Below are 22,670 nucleotides of genomic sequence, written 5' to 3' on the forward strand. Positions count from 1 at the left end.
TAGGTAGCTATGGCTAGCTAACATCATGTTGTCGTTAGGTTACCGTTGGAATTTGAATATTTATTTTGGACGAATTTTCTAATTTTTTTTCCTATAAATACCTACACCATTGAAAGCTGAAGATAAGAAATGTCACGTAAATAAGAATCCTATCTAAAAATTGCACAACCAATTACATATTGACACGTGACACTCGAAATTCTATTTGAAAAATTATTAAGATTACATAAAGGTAAGAAATATGGAGAGTTACTAACTTTAGCGACACATGTCACTTGAAATCTTATCCAAAAAAATTATTGAGATTACAGAAGGATAGGAAATCTGGAGAGTTACTCATGTTAGCGATACGTATTACTTGAAATCATATCCAAAAAATTATTGAGATTACATAAAGATAAGAAATCTGGAGGCATAATAATTTGGCGACAAGTGACACTCAAAATATGTCTAAAAACCTTATTTTAATATGGTAGTTTAATTTAATTAACTATATTAATTTAATTAAAATAATAAATTATGCTTCGTCTATGACCTTTTGATCCTTTCGGTTGGAGATGGTTTTTTGTCAAATGACTATATTTGATCTATGGCCCTTTAGCCCTCTCGGTTGAAAATGATATAAAATATGGTTTGAGTTCCCGAGCTGGCTGCTTGCTGAAAGCCGGCCTATTGGTAAAATCTGGGGTGCTAGGGTGAATGCTGCTGGTTCAAGATTATGCGCCGAGTTGCAAACAAGCCAGCCTGCCTCTTTCAGACTTACTGTTTCTTACTATAACTTGAAATACGATTTATCCATGTTACACGTGATTTTATTGGTTTTTGGTTTATATCATGTTGTCTTGCTGTTGCTTGGTGAACGGCTTTAGGTTCATCAATCTATTGTCTTGTACTTTTGTTCTGCCGCTGAAACTAGGTTTTATTTTATTTTTTATTTTTATTTTTTCTTTTCTGGAAGCACTGAAAGATTTACACACGTAAACTCGCTTTTAATTTGGTTTTAATTTTTGTAGTTTACACCAGCTTGATCTCAACTCCTTGCAAGAAGTAAGTCAAGCATGAAAACAGTGCTCAAAGAAGTCACTTATCGTTTCATCCAATCGACAAAACTATTGAAATTTTTGTTTGAGCCGCCACCTTCTTCGACACTATCCGTAACCTTTTTCTTCATGTCTAAAACCCTGGCTCCTATTTCATCATTTCCTAGCAGCTGCTCCACCTTGCTTGAGATTTCTCTGCGCGTGACGATTCCACTTTCATCCCGTTCAAACCCCAAACCAACCTTCCAAACTTCACAAATGTAGGTTTGGTTTAAAAACTGGTCAGCAAAGTAAGGCCAGCACATAAAAGGCACCCCGTAACTTACACCTTCTATTGTGGAATTCCAGCCACAATGGCTCACGAAACACGCGATTGACGGATGAGACAGAACCCTCTGCTGTGGTGCCCAAGCTATTATCCGCCCTCGATCAGCTACGCTGTCAAGAAATCCTTCCGGGAAGGCTTCATTTTTTGTGTGTGCATTATCATCCCTGACCACCCACAGAAAAGGCCTATTAGAGAGTTCAAGCCCCCAGGCCAACTCTTCGAACTGTTTTCGATCAAAAACTGCGACACTACCAAACGCAACATATATGACTGATTGTGGAGATTGTTGGTCAAGCCAATTCAAGCAAAAGTCATCCTGCAAGACGTTTCCGGCAGAGCTTTTGAGTCGGTTGCTTGCCAAAAGTGGACCTATTGGTAGGATCTGTGGAGCCATGGAAAACGCCGCCGGCTCAAGGTCGTAGGTTGAGTTGCAAAGTAACCAGTCTGCTAACTTTGTTGATTGGTTGTTTCTAACCATAAGTTGAAACACATTCTTCTGCAGAGCCTTGCTGCCAAGGCATGCCCACACAAAGTTTGATGTGTTCATGCCAGGCATCTCTGGTGACAATTTAATTACTTGTTTCTTTGTGGGAGTTCCTGCAAATACAAGTCACAGTTGAAGGTTTCAATACAAGCGATATTCTACTTTATGCTAATCTAAACTGCATCAAGGGGGATCCAAACTCAAGTGCATAGAGAGAGAACATCCGCTCTAGTCAATATGGCTACGCCCACGGCTACTAGTCACAATTATGTGCAAATGTGATAGAGTGGATATGCTATTGCTATGCACCGGAATTTGAATCCTCTCTCTGTTGTTTTGATTAGTTTAAAATAGAACATATCGTGATTTCAAAAGAAAAAGAAAGATATATTTCATAACTTTCATTTGCGAGTGTTCTATAAATTTAGACATAAAAGAGTGTTACTACTCACCATCATTGGCAACAATTCCCTCATCAATCAGCTTTGGGATGCTAAATCCAAGCACCAAGAGCGCAGCTGCTGCCGGGCAGAAGGCAGCGCGCTTGATCGCCTTCTGATCGGCAATTTCCAGGGCCCATCCAAGACTCTGATCAGCAAGAACACAAGTGATCTGATCCCCATTCGCTCCGTTAATCTCTTCGATAAGCTCCTCGAACTTTCCGGGCATAACCTGCATGATTGCTGCAGAAAACTTCCCTGGTATTTTCCTATCTTCCACGGATTCTAACCCGTCAGAAATAAATACATGATGAATCTTACTCCCTATTTCATCCTCCATTGCCAATGCATTTTTCATTTGCATATGAACATGCTCTGTATTTACAAACGTGACCTCGATACTGTGTTTTACAAGGCATCTTGAAAGCTCAAACAAAGGAATTACATGCCCTTGTGCTGGATAAGGAATCACCAAAACATGTGGATTGACCATTTCTCCCTCTTTTGTTTTCTTTGCTAGGTTTTTCTTTTGAATACGACGATATCTAAAATACCTTAATTTATAGGAAAAAAAATTCGAGCTTAAGTGTAAGGAGACGAGCACACTACCTTGATTAACTAGTCTAACTCGCATATGTTGTTGAAGTTCAGTCTCAAGTTTGTATCACTTTTATAGAGAGGTTGGATGCAAGGGACCAAAACTTCAAGAATTTGTCTTGATATTAGTTGGAATCAACAACTAAACTAAACCTAATCTTTCGACCAAAAAAAAAAAAACTAAACCTAATCACTACCATTTTCTATTGATGCATCATTGTCCTTGTTAATTGTAATTAAATTCTTTTTAATGGTAATTAAATTCATTATTATTATTTTATATTTTTAGTTGGAATCAACAACTAAACTAAACCCAATCTTTCGACCAAAAATAATCACTACCATTTTCTATTGATGCATCATTGTCCTTGTTAATTGTAATTAAATTCATTATTGTCCTTTTCTTTTGTTGTTACTTTTCTGGTTTACACACTTTTTGAATTATGCTGAGGTATGCTGGATTTATTTGTTTTCTTCCTTTTCTTTTTCTATCTAAATTGTCATCTCTTCCTTATGAATTTATTCGTTTTTCATAAGCTTATTTTCACTTACGCCCTGGAACTCGATTTTAATCTCACTTTACTCTCTGTAACTCAAAAGTCGACAATTTACTCCCTGAAATTCAAAGTTTGCTTCACTTTGCCCCCTATAAGTTGATTTTGTTTCCATTTTGCCCCTTAAAACTTAAAATTGGCTCTACATTGCCTTAGTTTTGTTAATTTCTTATGTGGGTTTGATTTAAGTGCACCAGGCTAATCAATTTCTTTTTTATTTTTGTCATCTCTTCAATTTCTTTTAAACTTAACATTCTCCGATTGTTCAATGTCAACGCATAATGAAGATTACAATCGAGTTTATTGCACATGTGACATAGTCTTATTGTATGTTGGGTCTCACATACGTTTTATGAGGCAAACTATAAGTTTTGGGGAGAAGAGAGAGTCCACAAGTCAAAGTGGAATGAATTTTGAGTTTCAGAAAATAAAGTTACGACTTTTGAGTGACAGAGATAAAGTAAGATCAAAACGAAGTTCCAAGAAACGTAGCTAAGAATAAGCCTTTTTCATATGCTAGTGGAATTATTTGAATCTTTGACTTTTGAAACGGGGCTTGGGACATAATTTTGAAACTCTGGGTTGGTTCCTGGAAACTGTTTGGGCTAACAGAAACTGGGATGGCATGGTGGGGATTAGCTATGCTCCAAATCCACTTCCCTTCCCATCTCGTCTTGTGACGCAGCGAGTAACGGGATAGAAAAATGTCAACAAATGTCAAAATTTCTCCACTTCGAGAAAAGTCTCACATTGATTAATAATACGTAGAAGAATCAAATTGCAACTCCTCTAAACTTGACCTTTCTGTAGGTTTCAAACCCTATCTCTACAAGAAAAGGTCGAATTAACAAAGTAAACTTACGAGACAAGTCCTCATTAAATCATTATTTCAGAAGCGCCACTTGACCGACCAACAAATATTCAAAGCTGACTTGTTGCCTTTTCTTACGCCGAATATTGTTCTTGAACGCGTTTTCCTTCTTCGTATTTAGTTTTTCTAATCCAAGAATACTACCATTTTTTATTTAATTCACAATTTTAAGTTTTGTAACTCTGTTCCTCCAAATTTCGTTTCCCACCTTTGGTGTCAAACGATGTGCAACCCACACCAGTAATTGCATTCAAAAGCACACCAATTTGTGAGAAGGAAAAGACTGTTGGAAGAGCAAGTTGGCATAAGCGATCATGCCACATACCAATTCAGAATCTGACTTCAAAATTTGACAATTAGTCAAATGATAATCCCACAACTAATTGAGAGGGGAAAGCCAAATTAATCATCCCAGCGAACTCCATAAGCTGGAAGGATCAGGAATTAGGAATTGCCGTGTTGTGCCTTAGACCTTCAAGGAGTGATAAGTTTCTTGAGGTCCTCCAACCTGCAATACCAGGTTGGTATTATCTGTGAAGCATAGGGATAAATATCCTTGTATGTCTTTTTAGTTGTCCCTACAGCAACACCATCAGCTGCTTTTGAGACATCTGCAGATCCACATAGTTTACATCAAATCCATGCAGACAAATCAAGCATGATCAATTAGGATGATTGTAAGATAGATTACAGAAATTAATAATCAAATATACCGACTGAATTAGTCTCGAAGTACAACAAAAACCGACATTTATTAATCAACAGGGAGATGTTATTAGCACTGTACAAAAATCATTATGTTCTACTCCCTAATGAAACGATAAGGAAGGTATCGAATCCTAAATCTCTAGCCTAGTCTACCCATCATCATACCCATCTTCCCCAGTAATTAAGTTCTAATATATGCTTCTTAATTACTAAGATTAAGAAGTTAATCATATATAAATTAAACATACATGCATGCTTAACTGCTATAAAACATGCATAAATAAGAGTACTAGAAAGAGTTTAAAATACCTTGAACAGAACAGTTATTCCCATTAGAAAGCTGAACTACCATGTACATAACCGCTGCCACAACAGAATTGGGGTTTCTCCTAACATCAAAATTTGCCAAATTCTTCAGAGCTTCTTCCACAGCCTTCTTATCTTTACTACTCATGCCAAGATTCGAGCAATGTCGCGGCCAAAGGTCGATGGCGCTTTTGATCTTGGAAGCAAGGCCTAGTCTTCTCTTCAACTCTTCCTTCATCTTGCTAATTTCTTTTTTAGATGGCCCATTGGCAACCATGGTGATTTCCTTTAGTGTTCGCGTATTTTGGCTTTCTTCAAACGCGAGCAAGAGGCAAGCAGCCATTATAGGGTTAGAATTTCTCCCCTTACAGAAGTTCTTATCATCGGCCTTCATGTATAGACCTCTGGCATGATCCAGTATGCATTTCGGAACGCCTTCGTATATGTCTAGCCGGTCGGCCATCTCTTCGAGGTACTTGAAAGGTTTTAGGAGAGAATTGCTAGGGTTTACAGCCCTATTGGTCCATTTATTAGGAGGAAAATTACCATCGGCATCAGTACCCTTCTTGTTGTTTTTCTTCTTTTCTTTGGATATACAAGTGGAAAGAACACCATTATCCACCAAAGGATCGGAGGCTTTTCCGACACGAGTCCGGTCTTCTTCAGGGTTCTGATCGGCAAAATTTCGCCACTCGGCTTTTTCATCGATGTAGCGGGCTTCAAGGATCAAACCACAGACGGTGCAGATTGTGTCACCCGACGTGTGGTCGGACACGACGTCTGTCTCTTGCTTGCAGTCTCTACAGAAATCTTCAGCTTCCATGATTTTCAGAGAGAGAGAGATTTGCGAAATAACTTATATTTTGTATTGTGGGATGTAAAGCCAGGGTATGCGATATTTATAGAGAAAAAGCTTTAGTTAACCGACTCCAATGCGACCGACTTAAGTATTTCAAATACTACACACAAGGGGAAACGTACTCCTGAAGGAATAGAACCGTGTCGACTGGGGTCCACATTCCACAAGTCATAAACAAGTAGACCCAGAGAACAAATAATACGATCCGATACATCACATATTACAAAATAAATAGTTAAAAAAAAAATTTGTTCAAATTACTTTAGTCTAAAGTAGGAGGGGAAATCGCACTATTCATATGAACAGTGTTTTGGACCACATTTCAATTTATTTACAAAATTGCCATTCAGATGCTTTTAGCTTTTTACAAAGATGCCATCATCAATTCGAATGACAGGAATGCCCGTCTAGGGTTAACATCACACGGTTGGGGGTAAAAGTTGGGTGGGCATTGTTGTCAGTTAGGGTTGCATTCGTTGGGATTGATGGCTCGGTGTGGGATTTGGTGGGAAGGCGTCATGCTGCTTGCAGAAAGGAGGAGAGAGAGGGACGGAGGGAGGGGAATAGAGAGAGGGGTTTGATGAGGGGAATGCATGCGACTTGCAGAGAGGAGGGAGGGAGAGAGGAGGAGAGAGAGGGAAGGAGGGATGGGGATGGAGAGATAGGAGTTTGGTGAGGGGAAGGCATGCAACTTGCAGAGAGGAGGGAGGGAGGAGGGAGAGAGAGAAGGGTTTGGTGAGGGGAATGTATGTGACTTGCAGAGGAAGGGAGGAAGGGAGGGAACGAAGCTTAAAAGCAACTGCAGAAAGTTCAATGGACCCATTTCCCCTTTCCTCAAGCGAATGCTGAAAAAAGTTTTGAAGGAACAAAAAGAGGAAGAGCTACACATAATAGAATCCGATTCGCAAGGAAAAGAAGAAAGCCGGCTTTTCAACGAAAAAGCTAAAATCAATGTCTTCAACCTCCTCATCGGTGGCCGCACCCACGACAATCAGGTTCACTTTTAATTTAATTTTAATTTTTTGCTTTTTTAGTGGATTAAAGAATATGAAACGAATTATAATTTAAAATGGTGAAATTTTGTTGATTTTTGCGTTCAGTGTTCTGAGTGATCATCGAGCTGTGATGGGTTAGTGTTGGATTTGATTCAATTGAGGTAAAAGCTCTGCATGATTGTGATACAGAGAAAATGCTAGAATCTTACCTTCGATCCAAATATCTGATTTTTGTTACAATTGCTATGTTCATTGCAGGAAAATGTGGTGGAGACAATAATTCCCAAATCCTCGAGTTTTATGAATGCATTCCAATTGATAGCCATGTCAAATGATCTCGATTTGTCAGGTATGTTCGAGGAACAGGCAAGTTTACAAGAAATAGATTTACAAAAATAACTAATCCTACTTTTTTAGCTTATAACGAATAATGTTGAACTGTTAACTTAATTTAGGATGAGAAATAGAAGACAACAAGAATTGGACCCAAGCATACCGTTACTGAAACCATGAAGAAAATAGAAGCGGCTACAACGGATGCGAGTATTCTGTAGCAAGAACAAACAACTTCAGGGTACACGAAACTTATATTCAATCTTGCTTCTTTATTAGCTTATCAAAGTTCCTTCCTGCCAACTAATGATGTATTATTTTTTCATCAGATGTAAATGCATGCAAAAATTCCAATGAAAACGTAAATCACCATATCCAGGTAAATCCGAATTGTAGATCAGACTTATATTACAATTTGCTTTCTTTGTGAAATTTTATTGTAATTTACACTAAAGTCTCTGGCTTTTGAAATTCTATATGAAATTGTGAATGTTATTCGGAATCAAGTCCGGCCAAGTTCTTTACTAAATAGTGTGAAAATATGCATGATGAAACTAAATTACTTTTGTATCATCTATTTTTACCTGTTAGCATAACAGGATTTAAAATATAGAAACATACTGCTTATAGGATATTAAGGTTGAAGTCATTTAGTTCCAAAGATGCCATAACTAATGTATAATTGAGTGAAATGCCAGTTTGCATAAATAAGCTTTTTCTCAGTATTGCAACACAAGTTTCCTTCTAATTGAGAGACGAGTGCATGGTGCATGTGTCTTAATTTATTCAGGTTAAATATGTCTTATTTATGTAGTTAAGGCGGGTGCATTCAAGTCTCGCAGCAACGCGCGGGCATATTTTCTCGTTGCATTCAAAAGCACACCAATTTGTGAGGAGGAAAAGACTGTTTGAAGAACAAGTTGGCATAAGCGATCATGCCACATACCAATTCAGAATCTGACTTCAAATTTTGACAATTAGTCAAATGATAATCCCACAACTAATTGTGAGGGGAAAGCCAAATTAATCATCCCAGCGAACTCCATAAGCTGGAAGGATCAGGAATTAGGAATTGCCGTGTTGTGCCTTAGACCTTCAAGGAGTGACAAGTTTCTTGAGGTCCTCCAACCTGCAATACCAGGTTGGTATTATCTGTGAAGCATAGGGATAAATATCCTTGTATGTCTTTTTAGTTGTCCCTACAGCAACACCATCAGCTGCTTTTGAGACATCTGCAGATCCACATAGTTTACATCAAATCCATGCAGACAAATCAAGCATGATCAATTAGGATGATTGTAAGATAGATTACAGAAATTAATAATCAAATATACCGACTGAATTAGTCTCGAAGTACAACAAAAACCGACATTTATTAATCAAAAGGGAGATGTTATTAGCACTGTACAAAAATCATTATGTTCTACTCCCTAATGAAACAATAAGGAAGGTATCGAATCCTGAATCTCTAGCCTAGTCTACCCATCATCCTACCCATCTTCCCCAGTAATTAAGTTCTAATATATGCTTCTTAATTACTAAGATTAAGAAGTTAATCATATATAAATTAAACATACATGCATGCTTAACTGCTATAAAACATGCATAAATAAGAGTACTAGAAAGAGTTTAAAATACCTTGAACAGAACAGTTATTCCCATTAGAAAGCTGAACTACCATGTACATAACCGCTGCCACAACAGAATTGGGGTTTCTCCTAACATCAAAATTTGCCAAATTCTTCAGAGCTTCTTCCACAGCCTTCTTATCTTTACTACTCATGCCAAGATTCGAGCAATGTCGCGGCCAAAGGTCGATTGCGCTTTTGATCTTGGAAGCAAGGCCTAGTCTTCTCTTCAACTCTTCCTTCATCTTGCTAATTTCTTTTTTAGATGGCCCATTGGCAACCATGGTGATTTCCTTTAGTGTTCGCGTATTTTGGCTTTCTTCAAACGCGAGCAAGAGGCAAGCAGCCATTATAGGGTTAGAATTTCTCCCCTTACAGAAGTTCTTATCATCGGCCTTCATGTATAGACCTCTGGCATGATCCAGTATGCATTTCGGAACGCCTTCGTATATGTCTAGCCGGTCGGCCATCTCTTCGAGGTACTTGAAAGGTTTTAGGAGAGAATTGCTAGGGTTTACAGCCCTATTGGTCCATTTATTAGGAGGAAAATTACCATCGGCATCAGTACCCTTCTTGTTGTTTTTCTTCTTTTCTTTGGATATACAAGTGGAAAGAACACCATTATCCACCAAAGGATCGGAGGCTTTTCCGACACGAGTCCGGTCTTCTTCAGGGTTCTGATCGGCAAAATTTCGCCACTCGGCTCTTTCATCGATGTAGCGGGCTTCAAGGATCAAACCACAGACGGTGCAGATTGTGTCACCCGACGTGTGGTCGGACACGACGTCTGTCTCTTGCTTGCAGTCTCTACAGAAATCTTCAGCTTCCATGATTTTCAGAGAGAGAGAGAGAGATTTGCGAAATAACTTATATTTTGTATTGTGGGATGTAAAGCCAGGGTATGCGATATTTATAGAGAAAAAGCTTTAGTTAACCGACTCCAATGCGACCGACTTAAGTATTTCAAATACAACACGCAAAGGGCAGAGGATTCCTAAAGAAGTAGAACCTAAAGACACACATTATTCTTCTCAGTGAACCCAACAGTCAACAGTGCTAAAGTCCAAGTCATCTATTGCTTAGTCCTTAAGTTTTCTATTGTAACTAATTCATAGATTAAGCTTAATTAGTTACATTAGTAGTTAACTAATATTATTAGTTGCTGTGTATAAATACACCCAATATAACCCAGTTTCATTCAATGAGAATATATTCTTAATAGAACCGTGTCGGCTGGGGTCCACAATCCTCGAGGAAAAAACACATGGACCCAGAGAACAAATAATACGGTCTGATACATCACATATTACAAAACAAATCGTTAAAAAAAAATTTGTTCAAATATTCACTATTATGACACTTATGTTTTTTCAGCATATTGAAAGAGAAAAAAAATTTGATATAAAAAATTGGCAGTCCTGTTCTCCTTGACCAGAAAAACACACGTTCAACCACCTGGATTCTCTTTCCACATCGATCGCTCGCACTTTCTCAAAATCTCAGTTGAATACATTGTTAATTTCAATTACTTAGTGAAAATTACATCAAAACTCTGTAAAATATAAACTAATCCAAATATCAAACTCTAACACGGATCTCTAGCTCTTTCTCCAAGACTTTTACCATTTTGTTAATTTCTTTCCTAGAAGGTCCGTTGGCAGCCTTGGCGATTTCCTTGGGTGTTCGCGAGTTATTGTTTTCTTGGCAAGCAAGAAAGAGGCAAGCGGCCACCATAACCTCAAACTTTCTCCCCCTACAAAACTTTCTCCCACTACGAATCTTCTTATCAACGGCCTTCTTGTATAACGCTTCGGCATCATGTAGAACCTGATCGGGAAGGCCATGTTTGTCTAGCCAACAAGCCATGGATTCGAGGTATTTGGTAGCTTTTGCGAGAGACTTTTGGGGGTTTGACACGGCGTTGTTCAACTGGTTACTAGGAGGAGCAATGCCATCGACATTATCCTTCTTCTTGTCTTGCTTCGTGTCTTTGGAGATACAAGTGGTAAGAACGGCATTGTCCAGCAAAGTATCCAAGGAAGCGCCCACGCGACTTCGGTCTTCCCCGGGGTTCTGATCATGAAACTTTCGCCGCTTGGGGGTGACATCGACGCAGTGGTCTCCAAGAACCAAACCACAGTCGGTGCAGACTGTGTCACCCGACTGGTGGTCGATCACAACTTCTCTGGGTTCCCTGCAATCCACACAGAACTCAATTTCCATGATTTTTCAGAGAGAGAGAGAGAGAGAGAGAGACAGTGTGTGTGTGTGTGTGTGTGTGTGTGAGAGAGAGAGAGAGAGACAGAGAGAGGGAGAGAGGCATTAGCTAGCTTTTGTTGTGGTAGTGAATGTGCACACAGGGCAGTTACCAGTTTATGTTTTACGGTGTGAGAATTTGGGGTTACGATTAAGAAGACTAGCCAGCCTGGATATGCGATATTTATAGGGGCAAATGAAGTATTTATTTATCCCAAAACTTTCCTAACAAGTATAATACAGGAGGTCTCTACACCTTCATTTGTTCTCACTGGGACCCACTACTGCCACATAGACAGTTAAAGGAAGGCCCTTGGACTCTTTGACAAAGCTAGAAAGTTAGTGGGCTGAGGATACTTGTCGCGTGGCTTTCATTGGACCACGTCACCATTGACTAACAGCCACAAGAAGTAAACCTTCCCCCTTCCTCCTGAAGGTTTGATTTGATACTTGCTCGTGCGGGTCCGATACTTCCTCAAGAAGTAACCTTCCTCATGAAGGTTGATTGGTATTGATTCTCCAGTTACCGTTCTTCCAAGTTTGCCCTTACCCAAGTCTTCCAGTTGAATCACCAATTACTACATCAAAAGTGGAAACAAAACATGTTTCTACATGATTTTTAATTGGACCAAAAATGTCATTTTTATAATAACCGAGGCGTAAGCTCATAGCCAAGCTGAACAGAGACCACTCTTTTTTGCAACCGAGTTTCAAAAGAGACTTTCTCCCGAACAAATTAAGCTTGAGAGAAACTCCATCATTTGCTCTTACAGTTTAAATTTGGATTAAAATATCGGTCTAAAATGATTGTTTATATGTAAGAGTAAATGTACGGTGGCAAAGAACACTGCCCCAGGAATTATCCATCCCCAATTCCATGAGCAATCTAGGTCTGGCTAACCAGGACAAGGACAAGGACCTTGGTGATTCAGGTCCCATATTCCACGTGGCAAAAATCCCATGTTCCAAATCCAAACCCACGTGGACAACAGAAAATGATGGTGAAAACTATAGTGCTTTTCCAGAAAAAACAAACATCAAATCCGTGATGTTGTCAGCTGTCAAGTAACACCACAGAATTTTATCATCATTTTTGTCAAAAAATCAAAAAATAAATAAAAAAACTTCGGTGGATCATGAACGGATCAGATGCTGCTCTGCTGATGCAGACAGACAACGAAAGTACTCATCGGATCCCATGAATTCCAAACCCCTTTTTGTCCTATCCAATGAAGCATTTCCTTGTCTTTTACTCCATTCGGAGGGGACACAGAATCAATGTCTTGAATCTGAAACCTAGTACTTCACAAGAGGACAACAAAAGACAAACAAATTCAAAGTTCCAATGGAGTTGGAAGCTTCGGCAACCTTTTCCGATAGATCTTATGTGCTCCCCCTTACAAAAATCCAAAGGCAAAAGTACCAGCATTTACACGTGACCAATCAGAAAACAAGAAAGATATTATCATTAATGGCAGGGAAAAAAAAAAAAAAAAAAAAAACTCACCCATGTTTTTGGAGGTGGAGTGTTTGCAGAGTAAGCAAAGCATCTGTTGGATCATAAAATTACAACCTTCATAATATTATTCAATTTTTCCTAACTAACTAAACTGTTTTTCATCTTCAACATCCCAACTCTTTCTCCTGGGTTCAGCCAGCACAGCTTCATGCAGAAAAGACCTGTAAAAACGGCGAAGAGCGCAAAGGAGAAGAAAAAGAGAGGAAATATGACAGTGACAGTGCTCGTAGCTACCGGATATTCTTGTATAAATTAGGTATGGCTAGATTAAAAACTAATTTATGCAACAACTTAGGGCCACTAAGAGACATTCGTACCAACGACCATCCTCCTGCTGCTTCAGGCACTCTACCTATTCTCCTTTGCAACTTCTTCAAAATATACAAGAGAACAATATGTACTTTCCCAAAAATGACAACAATAGGTGTCGGTTCAAAAATGAACGAGCAGCTTTCGTTACTTGGGGTTGACTTCCTGCATTCCATTTTTTCAATCTTCTTTCTTCTATGCTAGGCTAGCATGTATGTCAGTAAAAAGTGATCATAAACGGGTGCATGAGCGGGATCTGGAATGCATATGGATGAAAAGGGAAGAGCATTCAGGGGGAAGGAGCAATCAATTCACAATCATAGTGACAGACAATGAACACCCTCTGGTAGATGTCTTGGCAGCGGCTGTCCAGTGACATATCGTTGGGGGAATGGTTTTGGTGCAGTTGGAACTGTACCGGATGAAGAAGTGGTCCCAGACATAGCTGTTTGGGGGATATGGAACCTGGCAAACCGGTTGATGACAGAAAATCTTTCCAACTCCTGGCATTCTAGTCTTAAGTCTAAAATTGAAACCTTGTCTAACCTGCATCATTAAAAGACATCATGATACAAAATAAATTGAACTAAATGGCCGAATTCTGACAGATTTGCAAGGCATAATTCTAAGGATTACCCAATTTTCGCACTTTCTAAAAGACATGTAGTTCTGAATTCAAAGGAACCTTTTTTTTACCCTTGGGAACAGGGTAAGTAGCTGATTTCTGACAATTACTAATATATGTGACCAAAATTAAAATTTGGAAAAATGTATGAGTACCCCACCCCATGTAAACTTCTAGCAGAGTTGCAGATCTGGTTATTAAGGAAAAGCATACTCAACTGAGCCTTAGTCCAACCGCTTATGGTCAGTTGCAAGAAACATTTTTCTACCTTTTGTTCCCGAATAAGACTGAATGACAGTGTAGTTACTAGAAATGTCAAAAAAAATTCCTGAACAGAAAACTTTGGCATACCTCAGTAGGTCATTTTCCAGCTTCTTCGATCTATTAGTGAAATCTTCCACAGCTTTTGATAAATACTGCATTTCAGTATTTTCAGAAACTTTAGGCTTTTCCCCAATCCTACAAAATGATTGCAGAGAAATTAATTCTTAGAAGGCCAAACCTCGAACCATACAACTTGTAGCTCAAGAACTTCTTATAAACTTCAAATTTACAATCTCTCTGGTTCTCTCAAAAAACCATGAAACGTGACTTACTTATTACTGTCGTTCAGTGACACATCAGTACTGCTGCTGCAGGCCAGGGTGCACGCATCCCCTAATGATAATTTAGCAACAAAATATGTCACACTATCATAGTACAAAGCAGCGTCTGCTGAGAGAATGGATGCTGGTGCAGGGCCCAGCAATTGCTGCAGAAACTGTGTTGTGAAGATAAGCCTTCTCTTAGTTCGAAGGATTGGAAGTCCATCTTCAATCATTTCAAACTCATGTCCAACCTGCCATTAAAAATGAATAATACATAAACACCTGGATCCAAAATACCTGTGAATTTTTTTAAAGTAGAATGAATTGCTGGTGTGACCCATTTAACTAGAAGCTCACTTTCTCAGTCTGCCGATTGCATGCCAAGGCCCATTCTTGCTCTGCCAGACTGCATAAAAAAATGCAATCCAAAAGTTAATGAACCAGCATAAACAACCCGAGGATCAGCTGTGCACTTTCGTGAACAAAGGAATACCTCATCTTCTACATGCCAAATTTGACACAAAGAAAATAAACGGGGAGCAATAGTAAATACCTGACATCTTGAACCCTTTTGGAACCTTCTGTCACTTTGTGCCATGGTAGAAGCTCTGATGTTTCAATTTTGCGTTTCTTTGGTCTCACGATAGCCATACTTTCATCAATGACATCTGAAGGTAACACATAAGGAGCTACAAAGGGTTCGCTTGCTACCAAATTGGTAGCTGTACTTGGCCATACTCTGTTAGCATCAGAAGCATCTATCTGTTCCACAGAAGAATGTATGTTTAGGCTTTGCGAAGGCTTCACAAGCAAGGTCTGCCCTGCGGAAGACATATCAAGCCTTGCATCATACGTTGGTTGCATCTGCCCATTTCTGAAGGTCCCATACTGTTTAAACCAGTTCGATGCCATACTTAGATTGGGCTGAGAAGTTTCAGCATAATTAGGTAACACATTATTGCCAATAGATGGACTCTGAGAATCACTTTCACCAAATGCAACCATGCCTTGGGCTTGGAAGGCAGATTGTGAGGAAGTTTTTACACTTGGACCTTCTCTTGCATCCGTCAGGAAATTTGTCGCATTGGAGTTTCCAAGTGGCGAAAACTTGTGAGCTGATGGAGAATTCAGTTCACCATCCTTGTTATGACCATAAATTGACTGCTGTCCTGCCATAGCAGTTATCTGTTGTACATCCAGATCCCTGCTACTTGGATCAGCCTCTTCATTCTTCGTATCCTGCACTTGGTGCAGCCTGGAGTGGTCATGACGAAATCCATGTGAATGTTTTAAAGCATGGCCAAGAAATCCAAGATTTCTTGCAGAGGGAGCCAGGCCATTGCTGTCACTACGATGTATTCCACCAAGATCCTGCAGGTGCGAATGATTCAACAATGTTCCAGAGGCAAAATCACTAGGATCGGAGACATTCCTTACCCCTGTCTGTGAAGCATCAAACGTCGTCTCTTCCCCCTGCTTCTCTTGTGCAGAAATGAATCCTTGAAAACTCGTATGGGAATGGCCAAATTCAGATGACCTATATCCACCGTCCTGGGTATTTAGACCATTTAGCTCCTTGGAAGCCAATGAAGTAGTTTCCATGCCAGAAAGATGTTGCTGACATTGGTTATTTGTCCACAAACTCTGTGGCTTCACTGATACTCCAACCCGTGCAGGCATGCCTGACATAAAAGAAGGCTGAGAAACTGGAACTGCTTCAAGAACAGGGAATTGTTGACCACCAGAGTTGACAAAAATTTGCTGAGAAGTATCTTGAGATAGAGCAAGGTTGGAAGATGCATGCTTTGCAGCAGAACCAGGTGATGTTGTCTGATTAGATGGACCAGGTACATTAAACAGATGTTGCGTTTGACGCTGATTCCTTGAAAATGTAGGACTGGATGTAATTTCTGCAATAGAGCTTCCATGCTTATAAGACGTAGGGCTGCTTGATTGTCCCCCGATACCAAATTTATCATCCCAACGGGATCTCGGTGATGATTCATGTGATTGGGGCAAAGGTTGAGAAGGGGACAGAGTAGACCAGGTCTGATTTTTCTCTCTTAAATTAGAATCCATTTGCATTTGATTTGGATTACTAGCTGGATGGATCATACCCTGAGAAGAGAAAAGAGTGTTTGAAATGGATTGTCGTTGAGATCGAGAAGCCAATTTCAAAGCAAAACCTTGAGAAGCAGAAGACTGATTGTAGATATGAGAAACAGAAGCTCCAGGAGTTTTTGCCTCAGTTACCTCAGATAATGGGTTAAATCCAGAACGGCCAAACTGTGCGATAGAACTATTCTCCTTCGACTGATCAACCCTGATAAGAAGATGAAGCATATTTTGACTGTTGTGGTTAAGCCATCTAAAGATTCCACGAGAATATACAAAATAGAAGAGAGAATGTTTAATGCCCACATGCTACCAATGTGAATACATAAGGTAAATAATAAGGAAGGCTGCAGAGAGAATATTTAATTTTCATATGCTAACGAATGCGAATACATATGGAAATTAATAAGGAAGGCTGCAGAGAGAATGTTTAATGTTCATTAGTATTCAAAAGAAATATTAGCCATTTGGAACTTTCAATCCCTCATTATTCTTAAGCAAACTACCTTGTTTGTGCAGTCACACGCATGCCACTAGAATCCTCTGATTTCCGGTCATACGAGTTGTCCCTCTGGTAGCAATTTTGCTGCTGCTCATATGTCCCACCTTCCCTCCCATAAGAGTTTTGCATAACATGAGAGCTGTTACTCATTTGATGCTGTTTTTCTCCAATGCCCTCATTGTCCTCCTTGTTGCTAGATATAAAATGTTTCCCGTGATCAAGCTTATTATTATCTTGGACTTGGTGACTGGTTTCCTGATGGACATTAGTCATGTGTGAATTTTGCAGAGAATGAAAGTTAAAAATATTGGAATTTTCTCTGTTCCTAAGAATACTCTCTGAACCAAAATGTACTTGCTCCAATTGTCCAGTTGATCTGGAAAATGAAGTTACCCTGGAATCACCATCCCTAATCCACATATGGTTCTCAGAGTTCCTATTGTACATGCCTTCAGTAATATCACCTGTTCAACAATCACCCACAATATCAGGGAAACGAAAATTAGCATCATTTCCATTAGAGGATTGAAAATGAACATTCTTACCTTCTGGTTTACTGCTTTGACTGGGCCATGTGTTGTCCAAACGCATGTGTGGCTGAACCTGCTGAGAGTTACGATCCAACCACTCGCTAGAACTTTTGGGAGACTTCTGAATGGACTCATGAGATTCATCCTGGTGAAACCCTTCTCGATGCTCAGGTGTGAATTGGATGTCTGGCTGTGGAAAGCCAGGGAAGCTAGAACTAACACTTGAGTCATTATGCATGGGAAAAGGTTTTGAACTTAAGGAAGAGACACTCTGCAGATTGTTATCAGCCCAACTTCCTTGGTTCTCATTGTCCACGATGTTTGAAGGCTGATTACCAGTTGACAGCTCGGTATTCTGAAAAGTCAACCCACTCCACTCCTCCTGTTGGGCGGTATCACTACTAGAAGCTTCTGCTACAGCAGACTGCATAAGCGCGCTCCAGCTTCCACTTTGGAGAGAAGGAAATGAACATTCGAATGCATTTCCAAAGCCTCCAGCCCCAATATCACTCTGCTTTCCCATAGACGAATCCCAAGTACTATCATCCATGTCAAACAAAATCTTCTCTTCCATTGGATCGAGGGGAACCAAACCCTGGGAAGGGCCATGCTGCATTGTTTTTTGCTGAAAGATTCCCGGCCAGCCAGCTTGATCTTGCTTTCCACTGAGCTCCTGTAGTGATGTATTTGTTTGCAAGGTATCCCCTTGTTGGAGGTTACCCAATGTGGATCCACAATTTGAACCCTGAGTAATAACTTGTCCAAATACATTTTTTCCCTGAAAGCCTTGTCGGGATACGAAAGCCCCTTGAGGCGAGCAAACCTGGTCCGGAGAAGCAGTTGTACAATGATCACCTACAAATGAGTTATTGAAGGCTGATGGCTGCATAGCAGGCTTCTGCATTTGATCATTAGCCTTGGTCAACAAATTTTCAGAATCATGAGACATCGCCGGAAGATGGGAATACTGATTCATAGTCCCTCTTCCACTAGCAACAGGAGTACCATATAAAGATGCATCAAACTGCTGAGGAGCAAGACCCATCGAGCTCAAAGTTTGACCTTGCTCTTGAGAAAAAATAACTCTATTAGAAATATTTTGTCCTCCCGGAGATCCACCCCTCTGCACCCAGTTCATAAACATTTGTGGCGTATCATTAACGGGTGTTCCATTGATTAGAGGTGAAAACTGAACCCCTGAAGCCTGCTTATTAATTGCAGAGAGCTGATTTACTGCATTATGTTGCCTTGCATCACCGAACTGTTGTAGTTGCTGCTGCCTCTGAAGTTCTTGCAGTTTCTTAAACATCAGGTGCTGCTGCAACATCTGCATGTCATTGTACCCAGACTGCTGCATCGAGTGAATCTGTGGAATGCCTTGTTGTTGTCCCCTCACAAGTTGTTGCTGCCTTCCAACAAAGTTAAACTCACTGGAAGCTTCAGTAATTTCAGACCTTTCTGAATTGGTTGTCAAAGTGGGACTATCGCACGATGCATTTTCTTGCTCTGATTGAAGGATAGATAAGCCTCTCGAAGTTAAAGAAAGTGGAACAAAAACTGAGCTATCATCGAAAAACTGGCTTTCCTGCAAATCCTGCCATCCAAGCATAAACCCATTCGTCTCCAGATGTTGGTTTCTAGTTTGAATATGGGACAATTCCGGTTTCTGAGCCAACTGTGTATATGTTTTATCAAAACTCAAAGACTCACCACCCCGTCCTCTCCCAAAATCTGCAAATGCCACAACGGATACATTAGGGCATTCAAAAACACAAACTTGGTATTTTACATTATGCAACTGTCCTGGGGGAAAATTCAAAGATTTATCCACTATTTGGGAAACAAAAAGCAAATTCCAATGCAGTCATGACAATCAAAACATGGAACTCATAAAGCAATCAAGAAGGCCATAAAAAATGAAGCCCCTTGTACCTAGTTGTTGCACATTACTTGTCTCTCTTTGTTTTCCATGCCATTGATTATAAATATGCACAGGCCAATTACCGTCTGCAACTTGAGATTGACGGGTATAGTTGTCTTGTTCATAAAAATTGTGGATCCTGCCTTCAATTTCGTTACCAGGCATTAAATTCCCAGGCACCAAATTTCTCAGCTAATTGTTTCTGTGAAAAAGAGCTACGACTGTTTATGAGACCATTATGCATAAGATACCCTGATCCCCGCAATTCTGCCGGGCATTCTCCAACTTTCCTGCATATTTCATTGGAAACATTGAGATTAGAAGTACTGACAGACAATTTTGACAAAATATCAATTAATAAAGCCAGTAAAATGTCGAAAATTTAATCATGGAAAAACCTCGAAAATACAGTTACATCAGATTTCAAACTCAAGCCGGTCTCATTTATGGAGAACCGCTAAAACAGTTTTCCAATTGGAACCTACGACATCAAAGTTACAAATTCCAATCAAGTGTCAAACAACTAGTAGTATTCGGTTGCTTGCAAATATGACTTCTGAGAGAGAGAGAGAGAGAGAGAGATGTGTGTGTGTGTGTGTGTGTTAGGGGCTTGGGTGCCCAGCTACAAGATTCAAACTTTCCTAAATTATTTGAAATGACAAAAATTCGAACTTTTCGATATTCACAGTTGAATTTTCTTTTCAGCACTCGAATTTACGACTCTTATGAGAGTATTTGAGCTAATACCAAAAGATGGGAAAGAGAGCAAACCCCCGAAATTGCAAATTCAGCAGAAACTTAAGCTTAATGCGAACTCGGGATTTCGAAAAACAAATCAAAGGCTAAACAAAGCACTTAAACACTATCATTAAGCAACAGAAACCCAAATTAAATCATAAGCAAAACTCAAACTTTACACTCAAAAACCCTAAAAAATCCAACAAAATCTCCACCCAACAATCAATGAAACCCCAATTCTCCCAAAACTACTAACAAACCACCTGAATTTAACAATTTCCGAGGTAATTCGACTAAAATTAGAAACAGCAAACCTCAGCAGTTCCAACTCTAATGTCTCACTCTTACAAGCTAAACCAACAGAGTGTGAACTCAGAAGGGCAAACTAGCAAAAAGCGGAGAGTTGGGAGCTCACAGTGTGATCCCAATCCAGGGGAATTAGGGTTCTTCAAGAACGCGAACAGTACGGCGTCGTTTCTGCTTCTTTTACAGCTCCCAATTCACACCACAGTTGTTTAAGCTCCAAAACGACGTCGCAAATGGCTCCTTCTATCTCTCCGGAACCGAACTTTCTCTCTCTAGGACCAGAGAAGTGAGAAACCGCAATCCATTTTTCGGACCCGAAGCCGACGATAAAGCGATCCAACCAAAACACCGCTCCGAAAAATATGTTTTCCAACAAACACAGAGAGTCTCAGAAGAAAATGCTGCCTCAGGCTCGGGGTCCGAACCCAGGTTCGGGTATTGTTGAGTACCCGAACCTACGGCACGGGGATAGAGGTGTTATTGTGCTTCGCGGGAGTTGGTGCGCCCTCCGTTTATGGACGTCAGATGACGACATCTGGGATATCGACGGTTGATATGGTAGTGTGACGTAGGCTCAAGTAAGTGTGCGTCATTGCTTGTGGCTCGAAAGGAAAAAGTGGACGGGATATTCGGACGTCACGCGCTTTTGTCCACGCGTGGGCCGGTGCACTTTATTTTTCAGGCCGAACTTTGGAACTTTTTCTTTTCTTTTTCTTTTTTTAGAGAATTTTGTAAATGTGCTTAATAAGTAAATATTTATTTCTTTTTTTTTTTTTGGGTTTATTTTCCCGCCGCCGGTTTAAGCAAACGATTAGGGATAAGTGGGTGGGTTTAAGTGCTTAATTATCTAGGGTTGTCATATGTTTGGGCCAAGCCACCTAACTTTCAAGGCCCAATAACGTCTGCTAAATTTAGGTTTTGTATTAGCTAAATTTACGAGTTTGAGATGAGAAATACTTAAACTGCTGACATTCGCTGCAGTGTAAATCATCATCTTTTCGGCTCCTGCTTGTTTTTTGTCATAAGGGTTAAGATTGGACAATAGCATTCCCCTAAATGAAACTTAGAAGTGGATTTTTGTAATCGTTCATGTATGTAGTAAGCGAACTCAAAGGGTTCATATTCATCACAAAGTAATTAACCGACAACAACTTTTTTCTAAATACAGCTTACATGTGACAATTTCAAACCGTTAATGTGTATATATATATATTCATAATTTATGCACAAACGCTTGAACAACTAAAACTAGCAACAGTCATTAGCATCTACATAACCAACTTGTGTCATCGTAATATGAAATAAGATGTGTTTATGTAGTTTAAAGATAGAAGAGTGTAGTAGGGTTTGGTGATGGAGTTTTTAATTTTCCTTCCCCAAGTCTTGCCATTTATTGCCCTATGTTTCTGATTCTTAGTACATGTGTCATGCTCCCAATTAATTCAACGAAAAATCATGGGGTACATTTTAATGCAAATAACAGGATACATCATTATTTTTAATAATGTGAATAAATAAAGATCTAAAAATTAATAATATTGGTGGTAAGGTTGAGAATTTGACTCAGGTCGTCGATTTTGCTTTGACTCCGGGATTTGTGCAGCTGAGACTTTGACTTGAGTTGTCGTTTTTGCTTGCATACACAGTAACACTGATGTGGCAAAGTTGGTGGGTGCATTCCTACATTTTTAAATTGCCCTGATAAGATTGAAATCGCTTTGGATTTCTGTGTCTAGTGTCCGTAGATAAAGAGATTTGAACTATTTAATTTTAATTTTATATTTTCATTAACTTATTTTATTAGAGGAAAACTAGTGGAAATATTTTGAAAACTTTGAGTTTTAACGATAAGGACAAAATAAAGGGTAAAGTGAATAGTATCAGGTTTGACTTTTTAATGTAAAAATATAGTTTTTCGTTAAAATGAACAGTATCATAGACTTTTCATTAAAACTCCCTTTCATTAATTCATTACATACAAATTTAAAGATGAATGATTCAGATCTCTTATTTTCTCTTGAATGGTAACAATGTCTAGGTCCACGCTCCGACACAAATCCAACTTGGATCTCATTCCACCCAGAGGAGGATCCTCTTCAAATTCTTTTTATGGATATCT

At 39.4% G+C, this 22,670-nt stretch overlaps 5 protein-coding genes and 2 long non-coding RNA genes across 7 annotated transcripts; 1 reads left to right on the plus strand and 6 right to left on the minus strand.

Moving 5' to 3' along the window:
* Positions 1 to 983: 983 nt before the first annotated feature.
* LOC103955691 (UDP-glycosyltransferase 83A1-like) lies at positions 984 to 4,020 on the minus strand. Its single transcript, XM_009367592.3, has 2 exons — positions 2,305 to 4,020; positions 984 to 1,965 (listed from the first exon to the last, which is right to left on the minus strand). Exons 1-2 carry the CDS (start codon positions 2,924 to 2,926, stop codon positions 1,085 to 1,087), a joined length of 1,503 nt encoding a protein of 500 aa, XP_009365867.2. The 5' UTR covers positions 2,927 to 4,020; the 3' UTR covers positions 984 to 1,084.
* Positions 4,021 to 4,158: 138 nt separating this feature from the next.
* On the minus strand, positions 4,159 to 6,209 carry LOC103955692 (transcription initiation factor IIB-2-like). The gene is made up of 2 exons (XM_009367593.3): positions 5,332 to 6,209; positions 4,159 to 4,925 (listed from the first exon to the last, which is right to left on the minus strand). Exons 1-2 carry the CDS (start codon positions 6,149 to 6,151, stop codon positions 4,789 to 4,791), a joined length of 957 nt encoding a protein of 318 aa, XP_009365868.2. The 5' UTR covers positions 6,152 to 6,209; the 3' UTR covers positions 4,159 to 4,788.
* A 1,038-nt stretch (positions 6,210 to 7,247) lies between these two features.
* LOC103967344 lies at positions 7,248 to 8,189 on the plus strand. Its single transcript, XR_001954917.2, has 4 exons — positions 7,248 to 7,343; positions 7,441 to 7,531; positions 7,638 to 7,756; positions 7,845 to 8,189. It is a non-coding gene; the product is annotated as an uncharacterized LOC103967344 (long non-coding RNA).
* A 154-nt stretch (positions 8,190 to 8,343) lies between these two features.
* Positions 8,344 to 10,009, minus strand: LOC103955694 (transcription initiation factor IIB-2). Its single transcript, XM_009367594.3, has 2 exons — positions 9,154 to 10,009; positions 8,344 to 8,747 (listed from the first exon to the last, which is right to left on the minus strand). Exons 1-2 carry the CDS (start codon positions 9,971 to 9,973, stop codon positions 8,611 to 8,613), a joined length of 957 nt encoding a protein of 318 aa, XP_009365869.2. The 5' UTR covers positions 9,974 to 10,009; the 3' UTR covers positions 8,344 to 8,610.
* A 712-nt stretch (positions 10,010 to 10,721) lies between these two features.
* Positions 10,722 to 11,366, minus strand: LOC103955787 (transcription initiation factor IIB-like). The gene has a single exon (XM_009367687.2). The coding sequence runs from the start codon at positions 11,364 to 11,366 to the stop codon at positions 10,722 to 10,724; it is 645 nt and encodes a 214-aa protein (XP_009365962.1).
* Positions 11,367 to 12,842: 1,476 nt separating this feature from the next.
* On the minus strand, positions 12,843 to 19,071 carry LOC103955695. Its single transcript, XM_048577996.1, has 8 exons — positions 17,602 to 19,071; positions 17,061 to 17,520; positions 15,877 to 16,789; positions 14,993 to 15,810; positions 14,797 to 14,845; positions 14,449 to 14,690; positions 14,204 to 14,311; positions 12,843 to 13,773 (listed from the first exon to the last, which is right to left on the minus strand). Exons 1-8 carry the CDS (start codon positions 18,941 to 18,943, stop codon positions 13,545 to 13,547), a joined length of 4,161 nt encoding a protein of 1,386 aa, XP_048433953.1. The 5' UTR covers positions 18,944 to 19,071; the 3' UTR covers positions 12,843 to 13,544.
* Positions 19,072 to 19,102: 31 nt separating this feature from the next.
* On the minus strand, positions 19,103 to 20,922 carry LOC125474397. The gene is made up of 3 exons (XR_007255957.1): positions 20,661 to 20,922; positions 19,519 to 19,797; positions 19,103 to 19,317 (listed from the first exon to the last, which is right to left on the minus strand). It is a non-coding gene; the product is annotated as an uncharacterized LOC125474397 (long non-coding RNA).
* Positions 20,923 to 22,670: the final 1,748 nt, after the last annotated feature.

Source organism: the organism of the source record quoted next, unplaced genomic scaffold, assembly GCF_019419815.1.
Source record: "Pyrus x bretschneideri cultivar Hongxiangsu unplaced genomic scaffold, Pyrus_bretschneideri_v1 Contig12, whole genome shotgun sequence".
NCBI classification, from domain to species: Eukaryota; Viridiplantae; Streptophyta; class Magnoliopsida; order Rosales; family Rosaceae; genus Pyrus; species Pyrus x bretschneideri.